Source organism: Oncorhynchus gorbuscha, linkage group LG02 (assembly GCF_021184085.1).
Source record: "Oncorhynchus gorbuscha isolate QuinsamMale2020 ecotype Even-year linkage group LG02, OgorEven_v1.0, whole genome shotgun sequence".
Classification (NCBI taxonomy): Eukaryota; Metazoa; Chordata; class Actinopteri; order Salmoniformes; family Salmonidae; genus Oncorhynchus; species Oncorhynchus gorbuscha.
The window spans coordinates 84,273,692-84,285,818 of record NC_060174.1 but is presented as its reverse complement, the minus strand read 5'-3'; the positions used below and the strand labels follow the sequence as shown (position 1 = coordinate 84,285,818).

Below are 12,127 nucleotides of genomic sequence, written 5' to 3'. Positions count from 1 at the left end.
GGGAGCTGATTTTTTTTTTACACCTTTATTTCATCTTTATTTAACTCGGCAAGTCCGTTAAGAACACATTCTTATTTTCAATGACGGCCTAGGAACTGTGGGTTAACTGCCTCGTTTGGGGGCAGAAAGACAGATTTTCACCTTGTCAGCTCGGGGGATCCAATCTTGCAACCTTACAGTTAACTAGTCCAACGCAATAACGACCTGCCTCTCTCTCGTTGCACTCCACAAGGAGACTGCCTGTTACGCGAATGCAGTAAGCCAAGGTAAGTTGCTAGCTAGCATTAAACTTATCTTATAAAAAACAATCAATCATAATTACTTGTTAACACATGGTTGATGATATTAATAGATATTATCTAGCATGTCCTGTGTTGCATATAATCTGACTGAGCATACAAGTATCCAAGTATCTGACTGGCGGTGGTAGGCAGAAGCAGGCATGTAAACATTCATTCAAACAGCACTTTCGTGCATTTTGCCAGCAGCTCTTCATTGTGCTTCAAGCATTGCGCTGTTTATGACTTCAAACCTATCAACTCCCAAGATGAGGCTGCTGTAACCCAAGTGAAATGGCTAGCTACTAAGCACGCTAATAGCGTTTCAAATTTCACTCGCTCTGAGCCTTGGGGTGGTTGTTTCCTTTGCTCTGCATGGGTAACGCTGCTTCGATATGGTGGCTGTTGTTGTTGTGTTGCTGGTTCGAGCCCAGGGAGGAGCGAGGAGAGGGACAGAAGCTATACTGTTACACTGGCTATACTAAAGTGCCTATAAGAACATCCAATAGTCAAAGGTTAATGAAATACAAATGGTATAGAGGGAAATAGTCCTATAATAACTACAACCTAAAACTTCTTACCTGGGACTCATGTTAAAAGGAACCACCACCTTTCATATGTTCTCATGTTCTGAGCAAGGAACTGAAACGTGTCGCTTTCTTACATGGCACATATTGTACTTTTTCGTTCTTCTCCAACACTTTGTTTTTGCATTATTTAAACCAAATTGAACATGTTTCATTATCTACTTGAGGCTAAATTGATTTTATTGATGTATTATATTAAGTTAAAATAAGTGTTAATTCAGTAGTTGTAATTGTCATTATTACAAATACATTTTTTTTTAATCTGCAGATTAATCCGCTTTTTTTGGTCCTCCAATAATCGGTATCGGCGTTGAAAAATCATAATCGGCCGACCTCTAATAGAGACAGCCCTTTTCCCCTCCAAGACCTGTGTTTACATTGCCTCAGTTATACTTTCAGTGAGACCCTACACAGTACCATGATTATATCATGAACCCCTACAGTGCCAGTAACTAGAGGGCCTGCATGGAACTTTCCACTGGGTGGCTATCCACGACACTCACTCCGGCCTGTGGTCTGTAGCATAACAAGACCACCTCATCCCCATGGCAACCTCCATATCTTCAGCTGACATACAGTTGCCTACATTCATGTCTGGCCTGGCTGGTTACAGACACCATTAAAATAATACTGGGTTTCAGATAATAGGCATCTCGGTAAGGGAATATTACTCTTTAACAATGTACATTGACAGCCTCTGATGGTCAGTCTTTCATAACGGAGCTTTGATTCGTGGCCAGACAACTACTGAACAAAGGAGCATGTACTTCCTTCCTGTCATTTTCCTCCTCCCTACTGTGAGGTACAGTACTGCCATATAAGACAGATTCCACCACACTCTCCAGTGATGATTTCACATGAAAGCCCTGTATTCCCAACATGTTATTTACTATGTCATTTTCTTATGAAGAAATTCCTAAATCATATTTGAAAGTAGTATTTGGGCATATGTTGATTTTAATGTTTAGTTATATGACCAAAACAGAAATACGGCCAAAACAAATGGAGAGAAAACAGTCACACAGACATCAACTCAGTTCCGAAGTGCAACTTAGTTCAACTCCCTTCAGTTTATTCTCCCTTCCAGCTTCCATTCCCAACTTAAAGGGTATTGCATCAAGCCTATCCTATAAGCTCAAAAAGGTCTTCAAGGAGGGGAGACTTGGACTGATGATACTCGAGGGTCATGGGCGACAGTTCCCACTACCTCTTGGTGGTATGTTTAGTGGACATGCACAGTCAGGGTCTAACGCATCTCTGCCAAGTGGGCAAGGATGTGAGGATGCCATTGGTCTAATAGTCTATAGGGCTTGCATACAGAATTGTTAAGAGTTATTTTGTCTTGCCTATTACAATCAACATTATTCTCTTATGTACACAATATAGTTAATTTATTCTAAGTTTTTGTACATGCTTATATATTTCTGAAAACCCCTAATGTAAAGAAAGCTTCGTACATAAGGCATAGAATATGTACAGACCTGGTCTAAATGAATCAGTATCAAACATCTTCCTGTCAAATATTCACACTTCAGCAACAAAACAAATAGTACATACAAAAAATACAAATGCAAATTCCCTAGAATATATACTTTTATATAGGTTTTAATATTCGAATAAAAAATGTATAATAATAATAGGAATTTGTATTTTGAAGAAGAACTAAAAAGTTTTCAAAACATGCAATTGCCCGCAGAGATTTCCAGTCCCACCATTGTCGTTTACCAGCTATCTTTGGAGGGTAACTGACCCGATGAGGGCCTAAGCTGTCCTTGTTGCAGGGCTCCTCGGGCTAGACCGTCCCCTTTTCTGCCCTGGCCCTGACCTCTAACCTGGGACCAGCTCACCTGGTCAGCCAGTCATGAGAAGAGATGCCACAGTACGGTTCACACAGCCCCCCTGGCCCTAGGTTCTCTCGCTCCACTTTACACTTTGGACTCGCTCTCTATGTTAGCAATGTCACCATTCCTCTCTGTCTGTTCCTCCAGCGCCTCCTCCTGGGTTACCAGGGTAGTAGTACTCTTCTTCTCGCGGCCTTCAGGTTCCAGCACCCCCTGCTGGCTGAGCTTGCTGGCCACGGACCAGGTAAGGGGCAGGCGGGCGCGGCAATTCATCTCGGTCAGCTCTCTGGCACTGCAGCTGGGTGTGTTGGTCTCATGGATGTCGTGGAAGCTGTTGTAGTCCACCTCGTAGAAGCCATCCTCCAGTGTGAGCACAGGCATGAAGCGGTAGCCCCACTTGATCTCGCTAGTCACGTACGAGCTCCTGGCCTGGCACGTCATCCCTGTGGGACAGAGAGAAGAGGGCACTTAGCCTCCTCTAGAGATGGACAAAAACACTGTCTACTTGTGGATATGACTCATTTAATGTCAGCGTCATTACAAGATAATGACACACACAGGTATACAGGAACGTTATGAGCAACAATGTTGTATCATGTTATCATGTCAATAGTGTTAGCAATCAGTGATCTCTGGCTAGGGTCATACGTGCTGGGATTCAGTTAGTTATTAATTGATTAAGTAAGTTATTAATTGATGATACAGTTGGACACTCAAAACTGAGCACTCATTAATATATCCAGCCCTATCCAGTCCACACAACACTCAGGAAGGGTTAATGTATCAACATACTGTACAGAGACTATTAATAACTCTTAACTATGAACATAGACACAAACCAGACTCTGGTTTGAGCTTTGATGCAGCAGTACACTAAATGTACCCCAGAGACATACAGTAAGCATTTATATCCTCATCATTCATGTGCAAGGCTGCACTCTGTCTAAGTTCTGTGGCATAAGGTACGGCTGGCTTGTTAAAGCTTACGTTGCTCATCCAAGTACTTATTATTTACTTAGTGCATGTGGTGGGTAAAACATGACTTTCCTTGCTAAGCCAGCTCATTTGAAATTCCCCAACATGATCTGAATTACAATAACATGATTTAGGTCTTACTGTTGACTACTGAGCATTGTATGTCATCTTTCATAATCACAAAACCAAACCAAAGCACTTTGACCAGATTTTATTGTCACTCATTAGAATGAATGGTGCTGCTAGGCTCTGTGTGTAGGCTAAGTGAAGCCATCATTTATTATATTTCAAGGAAAACAGGCTACTACTTCAATTAATAATTTATTGGGTCAAATATAATGATATGTTAAAAATTACTCTAGAAAGTCTCAGGAAACCATAAGGAGGAGGATCTTCTGAAACATTTGCTGAAAAAATGTAAACAGTAATACTTACACAAGAGGAAGAGTCTATAATCATGAATAGATTAGCCCTCTCATAACTTAGTGATGAGTGGCCTCGTTTGACCTACCTTTTACCCCTAACCGGCAGGTTTTATAAGACATCTTAATAAGAAACCGTTAAACAGGCACTGAATGACAAGCAATAACCAGCCCCATTGACACGTTTAATGCTGCAGGGCATCAGAATGGCACAATTATTGAGATTATAGCATCAAAAGTGGAGGGAGGTCAATGGGGGATTCACAATGAACATGCAATTCAAGAATAATTGGTGCTCTGGAGCACAGCCATCAACAGGATATTGAGTAAAGCGAAGAGACGGTATAAAGGACTATATCAAGAGTGTGTTTGTGTCTATCATGGTGGTGGGGGAGGGCTGGTACATCTCGTACTGCAGCTCCATTTGGAAGATGATCCTGAAAATGTGCAGCACCAACGAGCAGCTGGTGTGCTGCAGAAACAATATGGCGTACTGTACCTTAAGGGTTCCAGCAACTATGTCTCAGCATGGATGTTGAATCAAATCTGCTGCTTTGAGGTGTAACACACACCGGTCTCTCAAACTACAACATAGACAAAAAGAGTGTTTATAGAAATTGTAGAGAAGAAGTTCTATAATTATCCTGCTTGGAAACCATTACAAACTGTTGTTCCTGTCATGCACCCTAAATTTCAAAAGTGTCCAGAGCCTTTATTCAAATTCAATTCGACAAAGTGCAACATATGCATTTCTCTCGCTACAACAGTTTAATAATGTATTCAATGAAGACATGCAAGGGGTGGATTCAAATACATATAAACTGGTTGAGAATGCCCAGCCGCCCAAGATGGAGACAAATTGAGTGGAGTACAGCAATTGTTGTAGGTGTTACTCAGACCCAACAATTACTCAGCTTCAGGAAGCCCCCTCCTGATCCTGACACTGTACCAATCACTGTCCCAGTGTCTTTACACAACCTGAACTAAACCAGGCAGGGGAGTGGGCTACCGAGGATGTGAAGCCTTGAATGGGGGCCTGAGACCGAGACATCATTAAAGGGGGCTCACAGTGCAGTCGATAGGTACCTCAGTGGCTGATTACTCTCTCACAGCTGAGACCCCTGAGCAAGACACAGGAGAAAAACACTGACGTGCTCAAACACAGGAATTTCAACGAATAGCAACAGCCCAAAGGTGAATGGAGAGAAAGGCAGGCAGACACCCACACACAGTCCTAGCTGAGCACATTTATGTAACCCACGCCCCAGCGCCAGGGCCGATTTCACTGTGTGTGTGTGTGTGTGTGTGTGTGTGTGTGTGTGTGTGTGTGTGTGTGTGTGTGTGTGTGTGTGTGTGTGTGTGTGTGTGTGTGTGTGTGTGTGTGTGTGTGTGTGTGTGTGTGTGTGTAACGGAGATAGGAACAGCTAGCTTAAAATGTCGCCAATGTTGCTATTGAATTGGAGATCTGTGAGGCTGAGAGTCCTTTAGCTAGCTGTTTCAGACTGCATCTGTTATCAATCAGGAGCAGACCGCAGTCACTTTAAATCCCCCAATAAATTACAATAAGTCAGTGCAAGGTGGCAGTGAGAGGGAGAAGGGTCTGTCTGTTAAGTCAGGGAGGACATTTATAACTGGAAAGCCACCCAACTTACTTCTGATGTTTAGTATGGATAGGCCTGGCAATGGGGTTATCTTCAAACCCTATCCTGAATGAACACTAACTCCCACTTGGACTGTGGCAATGACAATTAATAAGGACATTGGTGATGCAAAGGGAGAGATTAGAAAGAGAAATCCCCCTTCTAAAGTCCTGACTCACATCTGAGGAGCAAACTCTTCTTCCTCATTCCTAACACTCAAGTTCTTTGCATCGCGTGTGTGTGTGTGTGTGTGTGTGTATGTGTTTGCGTGTGTGAGTGCGTCTGTCTGCACGTGAGTAAGACAAACCTGGAACATAAATGTCTGGGGGACACGTAGTCTATGATCAAATCAAATGTATTTATATAGCCCTTCGTACATCAGCTGATATCTCAAAGTGCTGTACAGAAACCCAGCCTAAAACCCCAAACAGCAAGCAATGCAGGTGTAGATCACACCATCTCCTCATCCTGCTGTGGCTACATGTGTTTGTGTTGCATACTGTACATTCACAGCCCTCATAACACAGAACAGGTCTGCCGTGAAAATGGCCACAAGCTGGTCCTGCTTCTCATCATGCCCTCCACAACCTTGCGACCCCTCCCCTGTCACCCGAAACATTCTCCTTCACGCCACTGCTGCTCCGGTCTGTACATGCCCTGGGCTGAATGACAAGGCACCGCTCCCACTATCCATCTGCAATGACATCAGTTGAGTATGCAATACAGGCCACTGCCACTACCACAATAACACACTGGAGAAATGATTCAACATTGAGTCTGGCCTCACAATGTTCACATCACCCGTTTTTACAAAGTATAGAAGTCTAGTAGAACCTTCAAATTAGGGGGAATGGAGTAAATTGATGGTTTCAAATGTTATCTGTGGTTGCACCTGTCTATTTAGGTAAATCTGACTTGAATGTAGACAATATCAGCTACTTTCAACTTTCCCAAAACAATGACTGTTCTCTGCCTGACCACAGTTATTAGTTTAACATGTAGAGATGAGAAAGACTGGCACCCTTTCCACTCAAACCACCAAGGTGTTGGGGCAAAGGGGGACACACAGTAAACTGGTTGCATATTGGGTCTGTGATACCAGAGAGTAGTAATGGCAGTCAGTCAACACCTAAAACCCCTTCCGTCCCCCTCCCTCTCTCCTTTTCTGACAATGTTGGGGTTTGATTATATGCACTGTAAGTTGGCATCTCCATCTGTCCATCTCCGGCTCCTCATATACTTTACTCACAATGGTGCTAATCAGAGACTACAAACGGGACAATTACACATGCAGCCTGGCCCCTCGCAAACAATACTTTCGCAAGGCACTGTAGCTCAGTGTTTGTATAAAGTAAATAATACTGTCTTTTTTGCTCATCTATTATCAAGGGTGCCAATAATTACGGACCTGACTGTATAATTGACAGAATTTGAGACAAACATGTACCACATGGCAACACCATATCAAAGTATTGGTCATATTAAAAACAATCAAAATAGAACATGTGCTCCTACGTACAATAAATCTCCCTCTGTAAGAACAGAGTTCTCGCCTAAAGTAAAGCAACTACCCACAAGCAGAATTGTTGGAACATAATAGCTATAATAATCAGATAGCTATTGGCTGGTGTGGCCTGCTGTTTAGATAATAGAGCTTACATAACCACAGTGGGCTTTCCTGCTTGCTCACTTCGTATGCTCACAGAGAGTCAAGCTTTACACTCTGTCTCTGTCTGTCTTACACACACACAAACACACACATGCACACAGTAACCGCAGTTGCCACGGCAACCTTACAAACCATCACTGTCGCTTAGAGAGGGAGATAGAAGCAGAAGGAGGGAGGAGGGTGGACCTTTCTTCATGTTCCAACAACAAGATGGGGAATTATCCTTGTCTGCAGCTCTTTTTCCATGTCTAACCGAAATATTCACTGTTCTTTGATACAGATACGGTAGAAGTGATGAAGAGCACTGCTCTAAAGTATTACCTCTGTTGGTAATGGTACCCGAGGTATAGTGCATCTGGGATAGTTACCACTGGTATTGATTTAAGTGGAAGGGCCAAATGCAGCCAACCAGAAGCCTGCTTCTCTATTGCATCTCTACACTCTTTATTTCAACCTCATCACTCCCTCCACTGACCGAAGAGTAATGTGACTGTTTGACCGAATGGCTGCTGAGACACTGAAGACACATCATCTCATTCTAACTTTCTTTAACATATGAACTATGGGTACAACAAAATCAAACCAGAAACATCAACCAACCTATCAGAATAATCTGTCTGATATTGCTATAACGCAGTACTTTGTGGTGGTACATGTGCCTTCCATGTTTGCTGTGAAGGAGAGTAACGAAATAATAATGTTCACGGCTACTTCAATATGCCATAAAAGCTATCAGGCTGCTACTCTGAGGACCAATAGCCAATTGATTTGGTTGCTTCCATTTTTCCACTGCTTTAATCGATCATTATGTTATGAATGAATATAGATCATGCAGCCAATGTTGCTTACTGTGGTAATCTCTCAGAGAAACAGACTGTAATAGATTTATGTTAATTCAACCCAGTCAAAATTTGCTTAACTGCCACTTCATCAAACAGTGTAATCACTGGCTCCTGTCAGTGATTACCATCTGACTTCCTTCCACTGCTTGTGCTGCAGCTACGTATATCTTTTCATTGAAATGCACAAAGCTTACAAAAAATCGAACTGGTTCATTCTGACACCAAATCTCACTTTGTTTGATCTATATATCTTTGTCTTTACCCTAGTGGTATGCCAGAGATGTGGTATGCTAGGTACCAAAAATAAGAGAACAAAATCAGCTGGGATGTGTTAGGGCCTGCTGACTGCCCCTCCAGAGTCAGCCAGCCAGCAAAGCCTTCCTCTCTTGGACATTTTACACCGTTAAGAAACAATGAACAGCAGTATATTGGGATCTAAATGATAACACCAGATCCAATCAGTCAACTCCTCAACACTGTGGGTCCTCAAGTAAGAGGTGTAAATGTATTTATTAACAGCTGATAAAGACCATTGGGAGATTAGAATGATCAAGCAATTTCCACTGCTTCCAACGATCCCCCCTCATCATCTCCTGAGAATCATTTTGTTGTAAATGCCCACAGGCATGAGAGAGGCGGAAAATATGAATTGTAAAACGTTTTTTTTTTATTCAAAGAGAGAAGATAATTCACATTTTACAACCCACACAAGTACATTAGTATTTTATTGGCCTTTTATCATTGTAGGCTCGATCCTAACTTATGTGCTCTCTGTCACCTCTGAGTCTGCATGGCAAATGGTCCAGAAAAACAAGGGGAAAAAACTCAAGGGCCTGTCAGCCCTTCAAGAGGCCAAAATGCCTCTCTCTCTCTCTTACAGCATCAAGCGGACTGACTATTGAAATGTGTGTTAGGGATTCTATTGTATCCATGTATGAAATTTATCTGAGACTTGTCCCCTGAGGAGAACTCTGATGCTATCTATATGGACGTATGATCTCTGTGGTAACTTGTATTCGTTCAGAGTGAATCTCAAAACTGCATGCACATTTTTTGCACATTCTTTTTTTTTTTACATTCCTGTTACTGAGCATTTCTCCTTTGCCAAGATAATCCATTCACCTGACAGGTGTGGCATATCAAGAAACTGATTTTTTTATATTTTTAAACATGATTATTACACAGGTGTACCTTGTGCTGGGAACAATAAAAGGCCACTCTAAAATGTGCAGTTTTGTCACACAACGCAATGCCACAGATGTCTTAAGTTCTGAGGGAGCGTGCAATTGGAATGCTGACTGCAAGAATGTCCACCAGAGCTGTTTCCAGACAATTGAATGTTAATTTCTCTACCATAAGCTGCTTCCAACATTGTTTAAGAGAATTTGGCAGTATGTCCAGCCAGCCTCACAAATGCAGACCATGTGTAACCACAGCAGCTCAGGACCTCCACATCTGATTTCTTCACCTGCAGGATCGTCTGAGACCAGCCACCTGGACAGCTGATGAAACTCTGGGTTTGCACAACTGAAGAATATCTGCTTAAACTGTCAGAAACGTCGTTATAGAGAATTTGGCCTCACAACCGCAGACCATGCATAAACCGTCTCAGGGAATCTGCGTGCTCGTCATCCTCACCAATGTCTTGACCTGACTGCAGTTCTGCGTCGTAACTGACTTCAGTGGGAAAATGTTCACCTTTGATGGCCACTGACATGCCAGAGAAGTGTGCTCTTCACGGATGAATCCCGATTTCAACTGTACCCGACATGGCACACTGTGTGTGTGGCGTCTTGTGGGTGAGCGGGTTGCTGATGCCAACCCTGTGAACAGAGTGCCCCATGGTGGCGGTGGGGTTATGGTGTGGGTAGGCATAAGCTACGGACAACAAACACAATTGGATTTTATGGATGGCAATTTGAATACACAGAGATACCATGATGATATCCTGAGGCCCATTGTTGTGCCATTCATCCACCTCCATCACCTCATGTTTCTACATGATAATACACGGCCCCATGTTGCAAGGATCTGTACAGAATTCCTGGAAGCTGAAAATGTCCCAGTTCTTCCATGGCCTGCATACTCAAACAGGTCACCCATTGAGCATGTTTGGGATGCTCTGGATCGACGTGTACGACAGCGTGTTCCAGTTACCGCCAATATCCAGCTTCGCACAGCCATTGAAGAGGAGTGGGACAACATTCCACAGGCTACAACCAACAGCCTGATGAACTCTATGCGAAGGAGATGTGTCGCTCTGCATGAGGCAAATGGTGGTCACACGAGATACTGACTGGTTTTCTGATCCATGCCACTACCATTTTTTAAAGGTATCTGTGACTAACAGATGCATATCTGTATTCCCAGTCATGTGAAATCTGTAGATTAGGGCCTAATTTATTTATTTCAATTGACTGATTTCCTTAAATGAACTGTATCTCAGTAAAATCTTTGAAATTGTTGCATGTTACATTTATATTTTAGTTTAGTTTATTTTCCTTTGACAGACAATTCTCAGAACTTTCTTGATAGCCAATTCCTGTAACTCAACTATAGTCTCTATGAATCCTCTTAATGGAGTCAGATATTCCGTTTTAATTGACTTTGATCATATTAATGGCATAGTCCTATCAAGGGAATTATGTTAGTTATACAGTGCCTTTGGAAAGTATTCAGACAGCTTGAACTTTTCCACATTTTGTTAGGTTACAGCCCTATTAAAAAATGGATTAAATATTTTTTTCCCCTTATCAATCTACACACAATACCCCATAATGACAAAGCAAAAACAGGTTTAGACATTTTTGCCAATTTATTAAAAATAAAAACAGAAATATCAAATTTACATAAGTATTCAGATCCTTTACTCAGTACTTTGTTGAAACATCTTTGGGAGCAATTATAGACTCAAGTATTCTTGAGTATGACACTACAAACTTGGCACACCTGTATTTGGGAAGTTTTTCCCATTATTCTCTGCAGATCCTCTCAAGCTCTGTCAGTTTGGATGGGGAGCGGTGCTGCACAGGTATTTTAAAGGTGCCTGCAGAGCTGTTCGATTGGGTCAAGTCCAGGCTCTGGCTGGGCCATTCAAGTACATTCAGAGACTTGTCCCAAAGCCACTCATGCTTTGTCTTGGCTGTGTGCTTAGGGTCGTTGTCCTGTTGGAAGGTGAACATTCTCCCCAGTCTGAGGTCCTGAGAGCTCTGGAGTCGGTTTTCATCAAGGATCTCTCTGTAATTTGCTCCGTTGATTTTTGCCTCTATCGTGACTAGTCTCCCAGTCCCTGCTGCTGAAAAAGATCCCCACAGCACGATGCTGCCACCACCAACCTTCACCGTAGGGATGGTGCAAGGGTTCCTCCAGATGTGATGCTTGGCATTCAGGCCAAAGAGTTTAATCTTGGTTTCATCAGACCAGAGAATCTTGTTTCTCCTGGTCTGAGAGTCCTTTAGGTGCCATTTGGCAAACTCCAAGCAGGCTGTCATGTGCCTATTACTAAGGAGTATCTTCCGTCTGTCCACTCTACCATAAAGGCTTAATTGGTGGAGTGCAGCAGAGATGGTTGTCCTTCTGGAAGGTTCTCCCATCTCCACAGAGGAACTCTGGAGCTCTGTCAGAGTGACCAGCGGTCTCTTGATCACCTCCCTGACCAAGGCCCTTCTCACCTGATTGCTCAGTTTGGCCGGGCAGCCAGCTCTAGGAAAAATTTTGGTAGCCTTCCTCAGATCTTTTCCTCGACACAATCCTGTCTCGGACCTTATTTAGACAGGTATGTGTCTTTCCAAATCATGTCCAATCAATTGAATTTACCACAGGTAGACTCCAATCAAGTTGTAGAAACATCTCAAGGATGATAAATGGAAACAG

General features: G+C 42.7%; 1 protein-coding gene across 2 annotated transcripts in view; it reads right to left on the bottom strand.

Moving 5' to 3' along the window:
* Positions 1–1,079: 1,079 nt before the first annotated feature.
* Positions 1,080–12,127, bottom strand: part of kcnj6 (potassium inwardly rectifying channel subfamily J member 6) — a 101,087-nt gene continuing 90,039 nt past the window's right edge. For both annotated transcript variants that reach the window (XM_046324952.1, XM_046324946.1), the window contains exon 3: positions 1,080–3,149. In XM_046324952.1, coding sequence (XP_046180908.1) covers positions 2,791–3,149 — 359 coding nt within the window. In that variant the 3' untranslated portion in view covers positions 1,080–2,790. The remainder of the gene's footprint in view (positions 3,150–12,127) is intronic.